Here is a 22,973-nt window from a genome sequence, read left to right as displayed (position 1 = left end):
CTGAACGAATTGTTCAACCTCTCTCAGCTTTAAAATGGAGATAATAGTATCTTATAGGACTGTTGAGGAATTAATGAGCATATGTGTGTGTGTGTGTGTGTGTATATATATATATATAATGCCTAGTTTGCATATAATACATGCTACACCCTTTCCTACAGATATTATAAATGACTTGTACAGGGTTTTTATACATTGCTAACTGCATTAAGATTAGAAAATCAAGGCCCTTGACTTGGGTTCAGTGTTCTTTCTGCCACACTGTGTTCTGTTTTGTCAATAATGCTTATTAACTTATTCTTTGATTTTTTTTAAACAAATGTTGACTTTTTAAAATTCTTCTGAGGGTATATATTTGATACTCAAATATTTAATTATAGCATTTGAATACTTAGATGTCTTTAAAAATGAATGTAGTTCCTAAAAGTTGTCAGTTTTTTAAATTGTACAAGTTAAAAGCTGGTTTATAAACCTTATGTAGTTTTACCTCTTATTTCATGTTTCTACTTATGAAGCAAATGTATTAGCCCCACAATTTATAATTTATTTTAAATGTAATTTTATCAGGTACATATAACTACAGGTCAAATCCTATTGTAAACAATGCCACTAAAATTTTCTATCATGTTGTATGGAATGATGTGTGTACACATGCATATTTGTGTTAGGTCTCACTTCAAATTAAGTCACCAGTAAATGTTTAGAAATAGTATTGTTTTATAGAATTATAAAAAATGATTATTACAGTGAGATTAACCTATAATGTTTCTCTCCTGTCTTTTGGAGCATTGGTTATACTGGATTCTCTCTCTACTGTTCGGGGGAGGGGGAGTCATTGCACACCCACACACACATGCGCGCACATATGTATTTTTTCTCCCTGAAAGTAACATTTTCACTAGAACAAGTATAACTGTAATTGGCACAGCTGTAAAGGTTCTCAAGGCTTTGAAGAGCAAAAAGAAAACTAAAATATTCTCAAATTTTTTTCTTCCCAGGGAAGTCGAGACAACATGAGTGTGATTTTGATCTGTTTTCCAAATGCACCCAAAGTATCGCCAGAAGCAGTGAAGAAGGAGGCAGAGTTGGACAAGTACCTGGAATGCAGAGTAGAAGGTGGATCATTTAACAAAAAATAAGTAGCTTTATTAAAGAAAAATCTTCAACACAATCAAACTTTAACATTTTAGCTTTTAGATTTTTATGTGTCTTTGACATCTAGTGTCTAGTGTACGAAAGTGGAAAAGGACATTTCTGTAGTAGCTGTTAAGATGTATGCAGTTGTCCTATCACAGTTATATTAGAAATAACAACTAGTGTGGAAAGTAACCTACATTCTGTTAAGGATACTTTTGTTTTAAAAGGCTAAAATGTTTGTGTGCTCTAAAATTCTTAATGAATTCACTGGCATGAGTAATTTTATGCCGGGAAAATCTGATTTGTGGTCTATTTAATTACAAAGATTGTGATGGTGATAATTTGAATACCATCTTTCTATGAAAAGCTGTGTATATTAATTTTTAATCTCTAGCGCCTTTTTTCAATAACTTGAAAATCACAGCCTCATCATTAGCAACTTTATATACACAGCTTTAAAAAACTTGCTTTAAACTGTTTCAGAGCTTCTTACCTAAGCCATAAACTCTCACCTAAACAAGATAGACCTCAATAAAAGACATAATATTTCTCCACCTGGCAGAAAAGTAACTGCCAAGTAAGATTAAGAAATAAGTTGGGCATTTCTGGAGTATATTTCTCATAATTCTGCAGTGACTTCCAGTTTATTGCATATATGCAGTAAAGTGTATATATTATGCAGTTTCTCTAAGCAGAAAAACTTGACATGACTTTAATAGTGTTAAAACATGAAAATGCTGGTGAGCTGAGGTAGAAAAAAACAAGAAAAAAATTTTAAAAATAGCGTTAAAATGCATTTTAGGCTCCTAATGTCGTTAATTTGCACGTTAAAGACCTCTAATCGCATGCAAGCATTGACCTACCACACCTACATCCCACTGTGCCTGCATTATTAAAATTACTATTCACTTTAATTTTGTTTTTTCCGTTTTTACTGTTTGATACCAATCATAATCAGTCTGATACTAGAATCATGATTGGTTTTGTTCTTTAGTACTGTCTAGAGCTACTATTTGTTTTTATTGCCGTCCGCCACTTGATAGTCACACATCTAGTATGTGTTTGTACTATTTAGTATTGCATTCATTGGACGTACTATTCAACGAATTTGTCTCCTTACAGTTACTAAGCGCCTTGGGATTTTTATATTTTAAATTAATCATTCAATATAAGTTATTTATAGGTATAGTACAATTTTAAAATATTTAGAATGCTACAATCATTGGTTCAAACTATTGATTAGTGGGAAAATTTAAATTCATAAGAATAATATGTATAGGGATAAGTTGATATTTAATGTATTGGCACTTTAACTTGGGCAGACATGTTTTCTTATTGGTTTAAAGAAGTAATAAGTATTTTAATATTTTTACTATGAAATGGGATCCAATTTTAGAAATGAATTGCTACTTTTTAGTGTGTACTCTTAAGTTTTAGATGGAATTATGAAATATTCACTTTACATAATTTTGTTACAATAATAAGTTTTATTATTTCTTATTATCAAGCAAGAGTTGCCACCTGGACAGTTTACATTGATACTCAATATTTTTGATATGTTAAAGTGTTACTATACTTGTACCATTCAGTTGGAGATTGTCATAAATTAAATATGGTATTTTTTACTCAGATTTAATGAGACTGCAACTAGAGAATAAATATTACATTAAAATTGCTGCTATTTTAAAACATAGAATGTAACTGTTTGTATTGTAAAAGTTGTTGTGTGTCTTCAGTGAAAAATCCTGCCTTCAGCTTCCAAAGCAGGCACCCGAATGCCTTTTTCTTTTCTCTCTCTCTCTTTCTTTAAATACATGCCTTCACTAGGTTGCTGTGACCTACTAAACCTCATTTTATTTGCTTGGAACATTTTTGGCTTTTCTGTCCACACCATAGAAAAGGACAAAGGCCTTCCAGCTCTCCTTTTCTCTTATTTGTTCCCTTCTAAATACTTGACTCTCTGGGGGTGTGAAAAGATTCAGCTCATAATTTATACTACTATTAATTTTGTGGTCCTTCTAAGCCAATTTAAAATTATACCTTTGTATATATATTTTCAAAATCTTTGCACTGACTACCTTAGCTTTAAAGTTGCTAATTTGGAGATGACTGATAGAATCCCTGAAACTTGGTGGAGGGGAGTGGAAAGGAGCAGAATGTGTTTGTGTATATGTATGTGAAACATGGATCTTCTATACATAAATATTCTTTAGAAAAAGCGTTCAGTCTTTTTACAATTCTAAGTAAAATGTATAGGTCAACAGAAATTAAAGGAATATTTCTTAAAATACATTTATTTTTCTTTTTTGAAAGCAGACAGAAGCAAGGCTAGTATAGTATGAATGGTCAGGTAGTTTAAATGCATTGTCCCACGTGGAACAGGAGATATTAACTGTTTTTAAAGCTTTACATTATTTTTTTACAAGAATTTGTTTTCCTGTAATTTTCTTCACAGTTAAAATATCCTAATTTATATTTTAACAAAAGAGATGTAAGATACATCAAATATAGATGATTCAAGGTAATGTTTTTTAGACCTGAAACCATTATTGATTCAATTTATCATCAGTGTTTATTTCTATTGTATCTAGTTATCTATCCAAATAATTGTATTGGCTTAGCGGAGACTGTATGTTAAGTGTATTAGTTTTAGATTGTGAAATTGTGCAGTTTAGGTAAACATCAAATCCCTTTATTTTTGTACAGCAGATTTCCAGCATTAGAACCATGTAGAACAAATATACTAGATGTTAAAGATTACACAATAAAGGAACTTGGCAAACCAAATCTGAGATCCTTGCTTTTTGTTCAGATTTAAGACTGTTTTTTTTTTTAAGGCAAAAAATAATAGATGGTAAAAATTTGGCCTTTATTCTAAAAGGACAGTTTGAACCATTTAAAGAAATATTATGGGTAGCCATGTCTTCTTTAAAAATTTTGAGGCCTGATCGAAGGATGAATCTTTATATGCATTGTTATTTTCAAAGGTATTTACAAATTGAGAAGCAAAATGATGATTTCTTGTCCCACTAATGACAAATAAAATACCATTTCTTACTATAAACATTGAAAAACAAAAACTGAACAAAACTTGAACATGTAACTTACAAATACTTTTGACTTGAATTTGCTTGTGGAGTATGTGTGCTAAAACTGCAAGTGAAGACTTTTTATACTTAGAGGAATAGTTCTAGAGTTCTTTGTAAGGTTCTTTGTTCGTGATTTTTTATATTCTGTGATGTGAATAATAGTATGCATCTGCATGACAACACTGCAGATCAGATTGCTGTGCCCTTTTAATAACTGGATATTTTAAAATTATTTTGAATGCAGTTGTATGGTTTATCAAATGGTTCTCTTTTTAAACATCTTATAAGGAAATTTAGACCTTTTCTATTCAAGGCTTTGTTGAAGTAATCAATGAAGGAAATGGTATTATATATCTATACACTATATTGTTTAAAGGTACTTTAGAGAAGAATTAAACTGAAACAGTGATGTTCGAGTACATAATCTGTGCATGCTATTTAAGTATCATTTTGCAAATATAAATATATACATAAAAATAATTGAGTTAGTATATAATCTATAAATTCCCCTATAATTAAGGGTTGTTATTTTCAAATCTTGAAATTTTTTATTTTTTAAAATTCCATGCAGTGTATTATATAGGGCAAAGTTCAGGAAACATGTTTTCAGTCTAAAGAGAGGAGCGATGTAAGAAGAAACTAGTTGACATCTTAAGAAAGGATATTCTCACTTGTGCACACATATCCTTGATTATATAATATGCTGATTTAACATGAAATATTTTTTCACATTTTAATTTTGATTTGAAGTTAATCTTATGTGTCATTTTGTGCATTTTTTGTCATAAATCTTCAAAGGTCAACCTGATTTTTTTTTTTTTTTTAAATGATACCAGATTAGAAAAATCTCAGATGTGGTAAATGCCATCTTTAAAAAGCTAGGTTATCTTTGTTTCGGTTTTCTTTTTAATTAAATTTGGATAACACTTACAAAAAAAGTACTTCTGATTCCCAGAAATCATAAAGAAGCAGGGGGAAGGCGTCCCCGACTTAGTCCATGTGATGCGCACATTAGCGAGTGAGAACATCCCCAGCCTCCCACCAGGGGGTGAATTGGCAAGCAAGTAAGTTACATTCTGTACACTCTTACACTTTATATCAGTGTATGAAAATGTTAGGTATTCATTGATAAAATGTGTATTTACCTAATTTCTGAACTGATGCAGTTATCTGTGTTTTAACCTGTGATTTCAATTTTTTTTTAGTATTAGAATATCTAGAGCTTGTTTAGACTTAGGTATCAGTATCATTGTTTGTAACTAATTGCAGTGAGGGTTGTCTTTATTGGAAGCTTGGTTGGCATTGATTTCCTTATAGAGCATAAACGAGATAATATACTGAAAGAACTTTTTAAACTAAATTACATAGCACTACATAAAAATTTACAAAATTCTAAGTGTCATTGTTAGTAGTATTATAATTTGATTTGGTCAGTCCCTGAGTAACTTAACACCCTGAAAATTCCCCTTCCTCATATGGACCATGTTTCTATGCCTGATTTTCCCAGTATTTTTGGTTGTTGATTGCTGGTTAGTTGGTTTTAGGTGTCAGGGAAGAAGATAGAATATATTTCTTGTCTTTTCCCTTTCCACTTTAGTTCATAGGATTGGGCTACTTTGTGTTAAAGCTTACATCTTTACATAATAAAGTGGAAAATTCAAGCAATTCCAAGGGTTAAAACATTTTTACCTCAAATATCCATATAACTGACTTACAAACATAAAACGTGCAAATACCATTGGCTTGAATTTGGATATAGAGTAAATGTGCCAAAACTACAAGTGAAGACTTCTTGTACTTACGGTGAAGATATATTATTGACTAATTTTCTTGATTCTCTACTGTGTTTTGCAAGTGTGACCATGTTCTTTGTAATCACTAAATAGTGACTGTAAAAGTTCCTGTTTGAAGCTTTTATTTTTTGGAAACTTTTTTTTCATATGACTTTCTATGAAACGATCTATAAAATTGCTTCAAATCAATTTCGAAAGTAGGGAGACTATAACTTATAAATACACTACAGATTTTTAATAAAGTATTACTCAAAACTAATTCCTAGACTTGTCATGGAAATGTCTTATTTGACATTTCAGTTTTAATAGAACTTTTAAAAAGGGCATTAAGAAAAGTAGAAGCTTAAATATAAAGTATAATCTGAGACTTCAAAACTACGATGCAACTCTTAACTAGCTTATGTTAGTATTATATCTTAAGAATGGCATTGCCATTGATGACTCATAACCATTTAAACCAATTCAAATGGAAGTAGACTATATAGACTTTTTTTTTTTAATCTGTAATTTTTAGCCTTCTATTAACTGGGTTGGTAGAGTGTTATAACACATTTTAGAGTAGATTCACCTCTGCTTTAACATAGGAGCCCAAATATCTTAAAGTGAGGCTCACTACTGACAGCAAGAAATAGAACTAAAATAATTTCTGAGTATAAGATTATCTTAGAAATTTTAATAAACACCTGGCTATGAGTTACTAAGCAATGTTTTGCTTTCTGAAGAATTAATTTTCTGCATTTTTTTACACTTAGGAGGAATGTTATTGAAGCCGTTTACAATAGACTGAATCCTTACAAAAATGATGACACTGTAAGTAGCATTTTAGCTCCCTCTGCTTTCCCTTCCCCTCCACTCTAAATGCATATCCTTCCTACCTGTTTTTGCAGAGCTGTTCACTGTACCCATTCTCTTACACACACCCCTGATTGATTGCTCTGAACTCTGCTTGCTCTGATCTCTGCCTGCACCACAGTTCTAGTGATTGAGGACATAATCATGGTGAGTGGCCACCTCTCTCAAAAAAGAAGAAAGTCCTTTTGAATTATTCTGGATTTTTAAAGTCTTTACAAGCAATCAACTTCAGAAGATTTGACTCCACTGCATGGTTTTTTTTTTTTTTTTTTTTTTTCCCGAAGTTGGGACTATCTCTACTCAGAATCTTGTCTTATTCTGAGTTTTGTAAGCAGCTGCAGCAGAACTTCAGAATGTCTGTCTCCACTAAATAGTTATTATGGTTGGAAATACCTTTGTCAGGAATCCTGAAGTATATACTTCACTTAAATATTAGAGAATTGTTTGCGTAAATAGACATTAGAATGCCATAATCTCCAGTTAGGTGTTCTATTGCAATTCTGTTGTATGATGTTTATGGAAAAGTGATAACTTAAAGATCATGTGGGCACAGCTCTGAAATATTTTATGTATTGCATTATGAAGCTTCCTCACATATATTACTTGAGTTCTTAATCTTTTCTGATGCAATAAAGGTTTATAAAAGTGGTATTCTAAAACTGTATTGGATTTCATTGAAGAAAAAATTCTTTTTAGTAGATTTATTGATTTAGTAATACATCATAAAACCGTATTTCAAATATTTTCCAAAAACAAAACAAAGGATTAACAATTCTTTGAACAGATTAAACATTGCTATTTCATATGTACACATATATACTTATATACTTTAAAAAACATTTATATTCTAAAAGTCATCTTTACAGAACATTATCTTTCTCCATTATCCAGAAAGTATGGTGTATTTTGGCACCGCTACATTTTAACGTTGTTCCTTGTTTTGCTTCCTTTTACAAAGGACTCTACATCAACAGATGATATGTGGTAAAACTGCTCATCTAGCCATGGAGTTTACCTTCACCTCCAAAGGAGAGTACAGCTCAACTTTGTTGAACCTTTTAACATCCATCCTCAACTTTAAGGAAGGGGATATGACATGGGTGAGAATGATTACATCAGAGAAGTTCAGCAGTACAACAGCTAGCCCAGAACTGATTTTTTTTTTTTTTTGTAAATTTGAGACTTATGTAAACGTGATTTCAAACCATAATTCATGTTGTAAATCAGACTCCAGCAATTTTTGTTGTATGATTTTGTTTTTTTGTAAAGTGTAATTGTCCTTGTACAAAATGCTCATATTTAATTATGAACTGCTTTAAATCACTATCAAAGTTACAAGAAATGTTTGGCTTATTGTGTGATGCAACAGATATACAGCCCTTTCAAGTCATGTTGTGTTTGGACTTGGGGTTGGAGCAGGGAAAGCAGCAGCCGTGTCAGCTACACGCTCAAATGTGCAGATGATTATGGAAAATAACCTCAAAATCTTACAAAGCTGAATATCCAAGGAGTTATTGAAAACTATCTTAAATGTTCTTGGTAGGGGAGTTGGCGTTGTTGATAAAGCCAGTCCCTTCATTTAACTGTCTTTCAGGATGTTCCTTCGTTGTTTCCATGAGTATTGCAGGTAATAATACAGTGTATTCATAAGAATCTCAATCTTGGGGCTAAATGCCTTGTTTCTTTGCACCTCTTTTACAAGTCCTTAGATTTAATTACTAATTGATAAGCAGCAGCTTCCTACATATGGTAGGAAACTGCCACATTTTTGCTCTCATGATTGGCTGGGCCTGCTGCTGTTCCTAGTAAGATATTCTGAATTCCATTTTATCAATAAAGCTTGATTTAACAAACAAGAAATTTAATCATGTATGTGTAATTCCTCTTTTACCCCGGCCTTTTAAAACATTGTGCCATTGTAATGAGACGTTTCTCATAGGGAAAGATGTTAGTCTCTTTTAATTGGACAACACTGTTACTCAAGGCATAGATGAAACTGTTTCCTTCCATTAGAAAGACTAAAAGATTTAATTCTTGGTTGTACCTTAATCTATTTTTTAAATAGGTTTCCTTCAGGCTGCTTATTTTTCATTAAGATGTGTATCAGCTTGGATTTGCCTACTGCTTAAAATAATTGTCAGAGTTTGACAACCTAACACTGTATGGTAGGGGTGTGTGTGTGTGTGTTTGTGAGTGTGTGTTTGCCTGTGATTTTTAATTGGCCCATGTCTTTAGAATCCAAGTGTTTAAGATGTATTTGTGATTTGAAATATAGCATGTTGATCATATTTAGCTGTTGGCCTTTACAAATAACTTTCAAAGCTTAAGGAATTGTAGATATAAAAATAACCTAATTTAATTTAGGCTTAAATTCCTCTGATTAAGCATGTGAAAGTAAGTTTTAAAATCTGTCACATTGAAAAGATTACTGTTCCGTGCCCTTCTGTATTTTTGTCTCTTTAGGTTGAATGTTGTATTTATCACCACGTAATCATTCAGTAGGCAGATTCCCACTAGAAAACTGTTAAAGTGTAAGACTAAAATACAACATTGAATACAAAATCAGAATTTTGTGTATAAAAACCAGTATAGTCCATTTTGTTATATTTGATTTTTCCCTAACTTGGAAATATACATATTTGTATATATAGCCTTAAAATTAATGTAAAGTTAGGGGAGTAGTGGGGAAAGTAATGTGAAATGTCTCAGATTTAAGTAGTTAAATACCAGCAAAATCTTTTCATTATCCCTCTTATTTTGTGAGGTGATTAAATGTAACTTAATTGTATTTAATTTATATCTTATTCCAGCATGAACGAGGAAAAACTGAAGTATTATTTATATTTAGAAATTCATATCAGTTGAAATTACAGAACCAATTCCATACTTACAATAAATACTTAATGTCTAAATCTGTGGTAGAGTGCGAAGTATGATAATGTTCTAAGTTATGGCTTTGCAAGCATCTAAATGTGCATTTAATGAATACCAGTGCTTCTAGTATAGACTAATTACCAGACATACTGGTACTGAAAGCTAAATCCCTATTATAACAAGCCAGTTCCTTAATATTTTAAGTAGACAATTTTAGTTCCAGAAATTGCAAAACTTTGAACTGGACTGTGTAATCTTTTGAGATGCAAAACTTAAGTCACAAGTAGAGTATGTGATGGAAAGGTGTATTTCAAACCATAACAGCATATTTAGAGCCTTTTTTTTTGAGTCTTTAAACAAGAGAAAATTAAAATATTCCTCTCAAAATTATTAGTATTGAAATTAGGCTTGGAAATGAGAGAGAACCGTATGTGAGTGATCTGAGAAGACTAAATCTTTTCCACATGAATCAGCACTGCCATACTAATAATTTTTTTACTATAAAAATACAGGAAGGAAGTATACATTACAACAGCAGACTGTGTGTGTTCCTGATTCCTGGAGGTAATAGTGGGGGGAAACCATACTTTTTAAAGGCACTTTTGCACCTCTATTGTGCACTTCATTCTTGTACCACTTAAATTCTTCACCCTCATCCCCTTTTTTTGTGCTAATTAGCATCTCAGGGCAATGCCTCAAAAATGTTTGATGTGTTCTGTTCTTTGGAGGGAAAAAGTTCTTGTGTGATGATAATATAGTACTCAAAATATACTTTTATCATTTAAATGTCTTATTTGCTGCTGTGAATAGGAAATAACATTTTATATAGCAGGCTCTGTTTTACCCTAACATTAAAAAATTTCACTGATCTTCCTTTCATTAACAGGGTAGAAACTCCTAATTTCCACTTTCTTGGGAATATACTTTTATAGACAATAGAAGCAGTTCTCAATATTAGCATATACTTTAAAAAATCAAAGTGATAATTCAGCTTTGGAAGTATCTCAGCCATATTTTTACTTTATAGTGCATTAACTTGCTTCTAGAGTACTTAATGCAACTGCTCTAGCCACTTAATTTTTTATACTAATCTCAACATTAGGAAATTTGGATTAAGTAATAAATTAGTTATGTAATTCAGGTAATCTAAATTACAGCAGTACTTTTAGTGATCATTCATATGACCATATATTAACCCAGCTAGTAACTCAGTTTTTTTACAAAATGTTTCGAGTATTATTGGTTAAAACATTGTTCTAGGCTAAGCACCTTGGGACTGTAAAGAAATGAGTAGATCCTTGGCTTCAAGTTTACATCTGGACAATTTATAATCTAGTGTATGTTAGTATTATAACTGGATCACTCATCCAAAAAAAAAAAAAAGTTATTGCTCACCTGCTATCTACCAGGTACTTAGCTGATCAAGGCAGGCCCCTGCCCTAAAGACCTTGTTTATACTTCCTTTACTCACCTGAAAACTCTTCTCCAGTTTATTTTCTTCTCTCCAAAGTTAAAAATAATTCAGAAGAAAATTTTGCTTAGCATAAGAATAAAATTGGATTGAAGAGGCTTAAGCCCATTCGGTATGCTTGATTGCATTTATCCAACAGCCTTTATTCTTCCTGCTGACAGCAGTAACTCAGAGGAATAGGTAATGGATTTCTGAAAATTGTCCAGCCATGGAAATGTAGGTGGGATTTGAGTTTAAAGCATTTAAAAATGTAAATATCTCTAGCTAAATTTATCTTAAGTAGAATTCTGTTTTTGTAACACACTGCCAGTGTTAATATCAAATTTTAGCCAAATTATTACTATGTGTTTTAATATTTTAAAATAATTTCACTGCCCATCTTTACTGGACAAACTCATTTGGAGTTCAACTTGTGATTTCTGAAAGAACTGATAAAATTGGGTACTGCTTTTTTTCTCCATTTTTTGTTTTGTTTTAATTTTGAATTTCATGGTATATACTTTTAGTTCAAACTTGGCTGTTTGTACAGTATTGTATTAGGATTTGGTATTAGAAAAGATGTGTAAATATCTTAGTATATAATTGTTTCTCATTTGAGGTTTTTCTTCTAAGGGACCTTAAAGAGTTTTATATACTTTTGCTCACAGAAACTGCTAGTGAGATTACCATTTTTTGAGTATCTAGTCTTCTAGTTTTTCTTTTAGGCATTAGGAAGCCTTGAGTTCAAAATTTTAGAAGCCTAATTTGGTCTTATGTCCTTCAATTATGTGCCATGTGTTTTGGTTTGTATATGTTTTAAATTGTATATTTCCTTGGAATATGCTTGAAATATTTAAGAATACATTTTCAAAATGTATAATACTGTATTGTTTTTTGATCAAAATGATAAGTCTCAGTTAAATGTTAGTTATTACTGATAGTCACAACGCTCAATAGAAATGATGAGAGGCATTGGTTCCAATTCATTGTCAAATGAACGTTTTCTAATTTTGTTCACAGATTCTTTCCCTTTCAATTGTCCTGTATATTAAGATAGTGGCTTCTGCTCTGTTTTCCTATTTATATTACTAGCAGGTAGGAGTGCTAATTAGAAAAACTTAGATGGTATTGAAATTGCAGTTGACAACTTACAGTTTTATGAGATGGAGAAAAAGGATTAAGTTGATATAACAACAAAGTTGACGTTTTTTTCTTCCTTATCCTGCACGAAATATTGCCCTCATTTCCTCTACTTTCCTCTTGGTGTTTTCTCTTTGTTCCAAGCAGAATCAGGCCAATTCCATTTTCTTGAGCAAGAATGCTTAGTGTGTTACTTCATCAAGGCCAGCTAATACTGTGTTAAACCGGGCTGAAAATGAGAAAGCTTGGGAGATGGAGGAATGGGGAAATGGCAATGGGATAGGTAGGGAAGGATTACTGTTAATTGTTTTAAAAGCCATAGGAAAGTCTTCCTTGTACCTGGCTGTAAATTTATAAGAACTATTGTGTCACATAAACCAACAAGAATCAACCTTTGCTGCTTCAGATAATTTGATTTTTCCAGCAAGGAAATTATTAAGTTACTGATTCTTCAGCATAGAAACAACTGAGAAGAATTAATGCAATGTTTCTTCACTAGAAAATCCAACCCTTCATTTCTTTTCATTGCTTCAAAACCCAGTTTTCAACTAATGGTTTTCTCATTAAACTAAATGTTTAGAAAAGTTATTTAGAGTTTTTCTTTTTCTTTTACATAGTCCTCCTGATCCAGTATAAGACTATTTAGTAACATGCATTTGTATGGTATTATCTAAAGTAAGTTAGATTGATGTAAGAGATTGGGTAGCTGCAGAACAAAATTAGTTATATCCTAATTAGGTACAGTGAATAACACAAAATCATTTTAGCAATGCTTCTTAACCTTTTGGGGTCACAGGCCTTTTGAGACTGATGAATCCTAGGGACTCATTTACCCAGGAAAATGCGTATATAACATACATATCTCCCTAAAGTTTACAATATTGTAGTGGTTCATGGGCCCCCTGGTTAAGAGCCCATTCTAAAGTACAATGGGGCATCATCCCTTTTCCTGCAAAGCCCAAAAATGTATTTCCAGGGCATGAAAATAGCTTGAGTCTATTTTAAGGAATTGTTTCACTCTAGAGGTAGATGGGGGGCCTGGCTAGAATCTGACATTAAAATAACTTTTTAAAAAATATTATATTTGGGGTGGGGAAAGTGATTAAAAGGTGAAAAAAAAAAACATAGTATTCAGAAGTTTTGGAGATTAATGGCTTTCTCTAAGATTTGCCACTTTAGAAATTCAACAGAAAAGAGGTAAAACAGAAATTGAATGTATCTGGAACATTTTTGGCCGCCATAGTGCAGATATACTATGTTAACAAGTAATACATTTACCTGTCAGATCTCCAGGTTTTAAGATTTTGAGCTTTCTAGTATTAGGATTCATTAAATGTTCAATTCATTTCATATTCTAAGGAATTTGGTTATTTACTTACTAATTCAGGATGTTAAAATAACGTCCAAGATGGACAACCACCACCAATGCACAGAGTTAATGAGATTTCTAAAATATAATAAGTACAATGTAACAAGCTTGTAGAATTTTGCATTTGTTTCCAAAATTAGATGTTTAATTACAGCTTATTTAATTCCCGTTTGTGGGACTTCTGGAACATAGAAACCATTGTCTTACCTGGTTATCCCTTGACTAAATAGCGTATCTGCAGGAAAATATCTTGTTTGTAGTGATATGCCCCAATACTGATTGATTTCACTCCTGAAATGAGTTATATCACTTAATTTGTATAAATGTTATGAGTGGAGAGACATGTACATGTTAAAAGCATGTTGCATTATATATTCATTTTTTAAACTATAAATGTTAAGACTAATATAATTGCAGAAATATTTTTCTTAAATACAATGTGTAACAAAATTCTCCATAGCAACTCACCCACTTTGCAGTTTATGTGATCCACACTTTTAAAGAAATTCCATAAATGTATATTTTGTATTATGTATTATTTCCTGGTCCAAAGAAAATATGTGAATTCAGTTCTAACTTTAAGAATGTACTGTTTGTTTTCAAGTTCATTGAAAAATTGCATTCAGCCTGCGAATGGTTGCAGATTGTATGTTAGATGAAAAGTAGAAATAATTTCTAGTTTGGAAAACTGGTGCCACTAAATAAACAGGCAATTACATAATGTGTGTGTATTTATGATTGTTTAATATTGCAAGCAGCATTTTTATTCCAAGAAACCTGGAGAATTTGAAATTAGCTGTTGGAAGACCTTAAAAGAATTGTTTTTTTCAGCTGAGAAATAAATCTGATAGGATTTGAACTAGATTTGTTCCTTCCTAATTTTAGGAAGTTTACTGAAAACCAAAAAGTTTGAGTTGATGGTTATTGTCATGAAACATTCCAGAAATAAAGAAGCCAGAGTAGTTTCTCTTTGGTAAGAACATTCCCATTTGTCTGTCTTCTAATAGATGATTACTCCCTTGAAGAGTTGAAATTGGGAATTGGGAGTGGTCTGGGAAAGGACTTCCTCACCTAGTATCTGTGGTATAGTGCCTGCTTCAAAATGGCACTTAAATGTGTCTGTTTTTAGGATGTAGAAAGGAGGTGTTTATTTCCTCTGCCAGTTCTTATCATTGGCTATATTATATCCTGTGTTCATGTCTGAAAGTGACTTACCGGTTTAACTGATTCTAGTCATGGCTTCCATAATTAGAGAATTTTTAGAGTTGAACTGTTAATAAAAATGAAATTCTGTGAGCCGCAAGAGCTGATTTTGTTTATTGTAAAATGTGTAATAAAACAGTAATGAAGCTTCATAACCAAAGGTAAAATATCTTAGAACTGAGTAAGGTTAAGTAAGGCAAATAAGGTTTTATTTTATTTATATGTAAGTGGAACCTCTTCACTCATCAAATTGTATCATGCAGTTTTGTTCATGGGTTTTTTTGGGTTTGGGTTCTCCCTCCACCTTGCTTTGGAGCTTTTCTTTTGAATGTCGAAGCTACTTTAAGTTATTTTATTTCTTTTTTCTTAATTTATTACTGAGAAACTTATATTGGAGTGCCCTTCTCTTTTTCCTTTTTATCAATTAATAGTTCAAATTAAATTTCCTATCACTTAATAGATTAAACTTGCCATCAAGTCAAATTTTATTCTACTTGAAAAGTGCTATATTTTTTGATGAATTACCCTGGGAAATTGGTTTGCATGCCCTCTATAGAACTTTGCTTACTTGCCACAAAACCAACAACTTACCAGATGTTGGTAAAAGATTTTGCTCTGCTGGCTGCCTGTTGTTTACATGAGCATTATATGTATTTCTTCTGATATGCTATCTAAGGTGATTCAGAGTGCCTAAATAGTGAATTAGCTAAACATTCGACATGTTTCTGTGATAGTTTAGATACAGGCTTGTGTCTTCCAGACCAAAGCACTTCTCTATAGCTATACAAAATTTTTCCGGAAATCAATTTGAACTAGCAAAATTTACAATATTTTGATTTTTGATCTACAAAAATGGCAGTTTTATCTAGTTTAATTTGTTTCTGAAATTAGTTGTTATTCTTGAATGATCAGATTGCAAGTCAGTATTTGGTATTTCTCTCATTTATATTTTAAGTCTTTTAAGAACTGGATGAGAGGTTTAAAGAAAAGCTATATATATTTGGACAAATTTCCAAATGTGAGGCTGGATAATATAGAAATCAAATGTATACAGATGCTCTAGCATTAGGTCAACATCAGTATGAGAAATGTTATTCCAGCAGTGACTGGGAAAGGAAAGTTTGCTGAATTTAAGTGTTCAGGGAGGAATATAATAAAGACTAAAGATGGGGGAAATGATTTTAAGGATTTATTTTGAATTACATAATTGAGGTGAGTAGAGAGCTCCTTTCTAATATTTTATTGGGGTGTTGACATGTGGATCCAATTTAGTCTGTGACTTAAAGACATCAGTGAGTAATTCTCTGAAAATAATTGTTCTTTAAAGTGCAGTCTTTGTTAAAGGTGACTGAGGGTTCTAACTGTTCTAGGTGTCAACTCAAACTCTGACTTAGGCTATGGCCATGCTGCACCTTTTCTAAATATATTTTTTGTATTTTATTTTACTATTTGTGTCTGTCTTGGTAAAAGCTAAAAATTACCTAGTATTTTAAAATCAAAGCATTTGCTAGAAGAGTGTAACTGTTCTGGGTCAATGGGATTAGATGTGTATCTTACATTAGCATACTGAAACCGTTCAGGGATTGTTCTTGTAATTCTCAGTGTGATGGTCTTGAATGTATATTTGATTCTATTAATATTTAATGAAAATATTTTTGTGAAGATTCGCTGTATATCATAAGAGCAGAGCTACTCTCAATTATTTTAGCCATTGAACTTTGCTTATTAACAATGCTGAAAGGGTTTTTTTAACTAAAAGTTTCCAAAACAGTCCTAACAAAAAAATTTTCTAGTGATTGGATACAGTGGAGGCACGTAAGTGACTTTTTAAACTTATTAGGCATAGCAAATAAGTCTTCATGTACTTGGTATAAATTTGACTTTTATAACTGTTCACCTTTCCTGATGTATTTTAACAGACATATCCTGTTGCAATGATCCTTAATAAAATGAAAGAGGTCTTAGCATTTGGTAAGACCAATGAAACTGCTTTTGTGCCTAGATCACAGAAAAGAAACTCCCTGGGTATGCTTCCCTAGAATTTACTTTTACATCTGAAATCAGGATGCTTCCTTTTTGTTGTTGCCTTCTTTGTTTTTGTTTTAAATGTGTAGGTCCCCAGACCACATTCTGTTCTAGGGCTTCTGTAAATACTCTTAGGAAAGTAAGTCATGAAATTCTGCCTCCTCGAATTTCATAAAGGATTTGTTTGCCATGTGCTCTGTCCTGATTTTTGCAACATATCAAATAAGCCAGACCGTTGAATGACAATCTGGTTTTAAGTGTATTACATATGCATGTGTAAATATCCTTGTTCAAGGTCAACTCTACAGTGACTGTCAGTAGTGTTATTGGTTCAACTTGACCTTCAGAGGTTTCCCTGCTTCACGACCAGATGGATTTGGCATCTGACAGGACTGCAGTGTCAGTAAAAGCTTCATCCCAAGAGGAGCAGGGTTCCAAGAAGGAAACTTCCTGGAGGGCAAGTCTCCATAATTTGAGATAAGGAAGAATACAGTAGCAATTTTTGAAGATCATGTGGTCGGTTCTCTGAGTCTCTTGGAACTATCTTTGGTATTTTAGTTTCTTGGACTGAATGTCACTTTTGTTCAAAAATCCTTTGGGTATAAAAATTTGGATATGTGAAAATGTACTTTTTAATCTTAGAATATGTGATTTTCTTGGACTTTAACTCAAAGTCATTTAATGAAGTTGGCATTTTTCTGTTTGGCAAGGGAGGAAGAGGAAAAGGGAGGGAGGAAGAGGAAAAGGGAAGGTAGAAGAGGGGAAGAAAAGGAGATAAATACTAAGGGCAAGAAAGGAGGGTTGTTTAAAGTGAAAAGGTATGCTTTTTAAGTTAGGAAAATTATATTTTTATGAAATTAGTCACCTTATAAATCATCCTTATGTTTTATAGCAGTCTCTAATGCATCACTGGTTGGAAAATTAGTCATGTCTCTTCCCCACCCCCCATCCCCCCATTATGTTTTTAACTCTTCTCTCCAGAGGGGTGAGTTAGGGGGAGGAGGGAATAATGCAGCTTTGATTGTCAACTGTCATAGGTTTGATTAGGAAAGCGATTAAAACGAGGTTTAAAATAAAGGATTGCAGATTTCCCTTCTGTTATCAGTTCCCTGGCTTCTCTGAAGCAGTGGTTCTCAACCTGCCAGCAAGGTAGAGTGACCTGGGAAGCTTTAAAAATCCTTTAGCAGTGAAGGTTAAGTTGGAAGGTTCAACTGAAAGTTACCCCTCCCCTCATCCTTAGTGAATCCCTGCATCCTCCCTGCCCCTGCTCAGATCATGTCATTCCTCTCTTCAAATCCCTGCCACTCAGAGAAAGCCAGCGTCCTTATATTGGCCTGCAAAGCCCTGTATCTTATCTGGTCCTTGTGACCTCTTGAACTCACCTTATTCAGTCTGCTTTAGATGTACTGGTCTTATGGCTGACCTCAGAACATGCCTGTCCCACTCAAGCCCTAGGGTCTTAAACAGGAACTTGCTCTAGCTGTTTCCCCTACCTGAATTATTTCACTGGCCAAAGCAAGTCGCATTGCCAGTTCAGGAGGGCCTGAAAGAACAAATCAGAATATTTGTGAACAAGCCTAGTCTCTACTGTGGTGTCCAATGTGTATTTGATGACTGAAGAAGATTGTGCATCTGTGTGCGTCTGTGGAAGATGAGACAGGCATTCTGTTTTTGCCAGGAGACATAGTCTTATTTGAACTGGACTATTTAAGTGCTGGTGGCAGAGAGGCTGGGACCACATGAAATGGTCTCATTATGAAGACTGATAATTAGGAGGAGGTCCATGTTCCTGCATTTGTGGGGGAGTGGGAACACCCAGCTTTGAAGGTAAGGTTAAATTTGCATACGCAGAGCTAAGTAGAAAGAGTTTTCCAGCAGAGGAAACAGGTGTGCATTACGTAGAGAAGGCAGCAGAGGCCAGTGATGATAGTGTTCTTGCCAGGAACTTTCTGCACTCAGATTCCCTAAGGGGGTCAAGAGAGAAGTTTAGATAAAGTACACCCCTAAGAAAAAGCCTGCTTTTTATGTCCTTTGCTTTTTTGAAAAGAGTTGTCACTGTTTGTAGGCATCCCAGTTATGAATAGATGCTGCTTATCTCAAATCAGCTTTACTCTCCAGTGGCATTTTAATAATACATGGAGAAGTTGTTCTCTCACCCAGTACAGTGATGCCCCAAACCTAGCAGCCTTTAAATGATTTTGGCTGATTGTCCAGTCAGGAAGATTCACCTGAGTGGAGTGTTCTGGGCTGCAGAGAGACTTGGCAGTGGTTCTGACGGACCTGTGAGTCCACAATAGGAAACATTCTTCATGACCATAGCTGAGTACCATGTAGCTGGCCTGGCTAGCATCTGGCCAGCACGTGCCAGGAGAAGTGGTCTAATTTTAACTGTGCACTTTGAGAGCGTGCGTGGGAGCAGAGAGACTGGGGCCACGTAAGGCTGTTTGAGGCTTCCTGTTTGCTCTTGCTTCAGTGCTGCTTTTGGACGCTACCATCATCCTCCCATCCTCCAACCAAAGCAAAGTAACATTAATGTTCAGAAGGTGGAATTAGAGCAAAAACCATTCAAGAACTTGGTAGTTTGTCATATTCCACATTTTTCAAGTTTTTCACAATAGACAAACATACATTTTATAATTTTTAAAACATAAAGCAATGCCTCCAATTTATCAGTAATTTATTTCTGACGAAACTATTGTAAGATGTGTATGTGCCTATTTTTGAGCCACTTCTGAAGCTATTACACAAAGTCCATTCATTCAGAATATGGTAATTTGGACAAAAACATTGCCAAACCCTTAGTTTTATCAGAAAGCTTCCCTCCACCCCATGTGTTCTCCTTCCATTCTAAAGCAGTAACCTACACCAGTTGTGGCTAGGACGTGAGGTAAAACAGTGATGTCTTCTTGGTGACTGTAAGTCTGGAGTAGAAATTCTCTAACGTAAGTGGTAAGCACCAAAAACCAAACCCATCCCAGCGGGCTCTGCTCCCTACTAGATGCTTCGTCTTGCTACCACTCCAACTCCGACCCAAAGCTGCTAGGGAGAATTATTAACCAAACTTAAATAAACCCCTACTGTCACTAACCCTGAAACACGCTACAGCCTAAGCTGCTCCTGTCAAGGCCTCATTGCCACCCACATCTGCAGTTCGGAGTTTCTGCCTTTAGACTTGACAAGCGGTTCAACTGGGGAACTTGGCTGTATCTACTGCATTCTGCTGTGCATCAGCCAAGTCACAAGCCGTGGGTTCATCTCTAGATAATGACTCCTTATCTCTGAAGTGCTTCTGGTACCACCACAGTAGACTGTGGATTTTATGTTTGCCACAGAGCCTATATTTTAAGTTTGACTACCTTAAACCTCCAAATTTGGTGACAGTATTTCCAATCATTTTCTTGTGATACATGGGAAAGAAAAAAAAAAAAAATCAGTAAGTGGGCCAGGTGCAGTGGCTCACGCCTCTAATCCCAGCACTTTGGGAGGCTGCGGTGGGCAGATGGCTTGAGCCCAGGCTTTTGAGACCAGCCTGGGAAACATGGCGAAACTCTGTCTCTACAAAAAATACAAAAATGAGCCAGGCTGGTGGCACACACCTGTAGTCCCAGTTACTTGGGATGCTGAGGTGGGTAGATTGCTTGCACCCGGGATGTTGATGCTGCAGTGAACCGTGTTCACACCACTGTACTCCAGTCTGGGTGATAAAGTGAGCCTCTGTCTCAAAATGAAAAAGTCAGTGATATGGATTATTGTATAAAATGAAGATTAATTTAAATTTACTAGATTTATCTCCCACCATAATTGAAAATAACCTGTACAAAATGTGTATATATATAAGCTGGCAGTGGGGCGGGGGGGGGGGACCTTTTTTCCAAACATCTGTGATCAGCATTAGCCACCCGAATTAACTTCTCAAGGAAGATCGCACCAGCTTTATTTTTTTTTACATAATTTTTTATTGTGGTAAAGAATGCATAACGAAATTTACCATTTTAACCATGTTTAAATGTACAATTAAGTGCCATTAAATACATTCACAAGGTGTGTAACCATCACCACTATCTATAAAGAGAGCTTTTTCATCCCAAACAGAAACTGTACCCATGAAGCAACTCCCTGTTCTCCCCTATCCTCAGAGCTTGGCAACCTCTATTCTGCTTTCTGTCCCAAGGAATCTCCCTAGTCTACATATCCCCTGCAAATGGAATAATACAGCAAGTCCTCTTAACATCATCGATGGGTTCTTGGAAACTGCGACTTTAAGCAAAACAACATATAAAGAAACCAGTTATACCACAGGCTAATTGATATAAATAACAGTTAAGGTCCTATGGCATATTTCTGGTCACAAAAACATCATCCAACTTGTAAATAAAGGCCCCAAACAGTAATACTATTACAAATTGAAATAAATGTGAGCTATTGTATTAGTCTGTTCTCACACTGCTCATAAAGATACCTGAGACGGGGTAATTTATAAAGGAAATAGGTTTAATTGACTCGCAGTTCCACATGGCTGGGGAGGCCTCACAATCATGGCGGAAGGTGAATGAGTAGAAAAATCATGTTCTCCATGGTGGCAGGCGAGAGAACATGTGCAGGGGAACTCCCCTTTATAAAACCATCAGCTCTCATGAGACTTATTCATTATTATGAGAACAACATGGAAAAGACCTGCCCTCATGATTCAGTTACTTCCCACCTGGTCCCTCCCATAGCACGTGGGAATTATGGAAGCTACAATCCAAGATGAGATTTGGGTGGGGACACAGCCAAACCATATCAGCTATACATACATTTAAGATTAATAAAAACAAGTAGGGTCATGATATCCTTAGTGACTCCGGTTCAGGGCTGCAGTGGCCACAGCCTCTCCCGGCAGCTCAGGACTCAAGGCGGGAACTGACCCTGGACAGGATGCCATCCCATCTCAGGGCACACACACCTGCACTCACCCAGACTGAGACCATGTAGACACACCCACTCACCTAATGTGTGCATCTTTGGGAGGTAGGAGTAAACTGGAGCACCTGGAGACAATCCCCACAGGCAGTGGCCCCAGCCAAGGAATCAATTTTTTTTCTCACCAACGTCATAACAAAATGACGTTGAAAAAGACAGTGTTATTCAAGGACCTGAGGTATACTATTTGGTCTTTTTTGTCTGGCTTATTTCACTTAGCATAATGTTTTCAAAGTTTATCCATGTTGTAGCATGTATAAGAATTTTATTACTTTTTATGGCAGAATAATATTCCATCCTATGTACATCAGCTTATCTATTTGTACATTGATGAACTCTTGAGTTTCTTCTACCTTTTGGCTATTGTGAATAACGGTGCCGTGAACATTGGTGTATAAGGTTGAGTATGTTTTCAATTTTTTGAGGTATCTATCTACCAGTGGAATTGCCAAGTCATATGGTAATTCTATGTCCAACTTATTGAGAAACTGCCTAACTCTTTTCCACAGTGGCTGCACTGGTTTACGTTTCCACCAGCAATATATGAGGATTCCAGTTTCTCCATATTCTTGTCAACACTTATTTTTTGTTTGTTTAATAATAGCCATTCTAATGGGTGTGCAGTGGTATTTCATTGTGGTTTTGATTTGCATTTCCCAGATGACTAATGATATTGAGCATCTTTTCATTATGGGTCATTTGTATATCTTCTTTGGGGGAAATGTCTATTTAAGTTCTTTGCACATTTTTTAATTGAATTGGGGTTTTGTGTGTGTGTGTGTTATGTGTTCTTCATATATATTCTGAATATTAATCCCTTATCAGTTATGTGATATGCAAATATTTTCTTTCATTCTGTGGATTGCCTTTGTACTCTTTTTTTTTTTTTTTTTCTTCAGACAAGGTCTTACTCTGTTGTCCAAACTGGAGTATGGTGGTGTAATCACAGTGCACTGTAGCCTCAACCTCTTGGGCTCAAGCCATCCTCCTGCCTCAGCCTCCCAAGGAGCAGGGACTACTGGCACATGCTACCATGCCTGGCTAATTTTTGTATTTTTTGTAGAGATGGGGTTTCACCA

At 34.4% G+C, this 22,973-nt stretch overlaps 1 protein-coding gene across 8 annotated transcripts in view; it reads left to right on the top strand.

Annotated features, from left to right (window-relative positions):
• The window catches only part of PPM1A (protein phosphatase, Mg2+/Mn2+ dependent 1A), a 51,616-nt gene extending 37,191 nt beyond the window's left edge, over positions 1–14,425 (top strand). For all 8 annotated transcript variants that reach the window (XM_055289198.1, XM_055289199.2, XM_055289200.2 and 5 more), the window contains 4 exons: positions 999–1,116; positions 5,182–5,290; positions 6,772–6,829; positions 7,830–14,425. In XM_055289198.1, coding sequence (XP_055145173.1) covers positions 999–1,116; positions 5,182–5,290; positions 6,772–6,829; positions 7,830–7,859 — 315 coding nt within the window. In that variant the 3' untranslated portion in view covers positions 7,860–14,425. The remainder of the gene's footprint in view (positions 1–998; positions 1,117–5,181; positions 5,291–6,771; positions 6,830–7,829) is intronic.
• The last annotated feature ends 8,548 nt before the right edge of the window (positions 14,426–22,973 follow it).

Source organism: Symphalangus syndactylus, chromosome 8 (assembly GCF_028878055.3).
Source record: "Symphalangus syndactylus isolate Jambi chromosome 8, NHGRI_mSymSyn1-v2.1_pri, whole genome shotgun sequence".
NCBI classification, from domain to species: Eukaryota; Metazoa; Chordata; class Mammalia; order Primates; family Hylobatidae; genus Symphalangus; species Symphalangus syndactylus.
The sequence above is the reverse complement of the archived record's forward strand: the minus strand, read 5'-3'. Positions and strand labels throughout refer to the sequence as shown.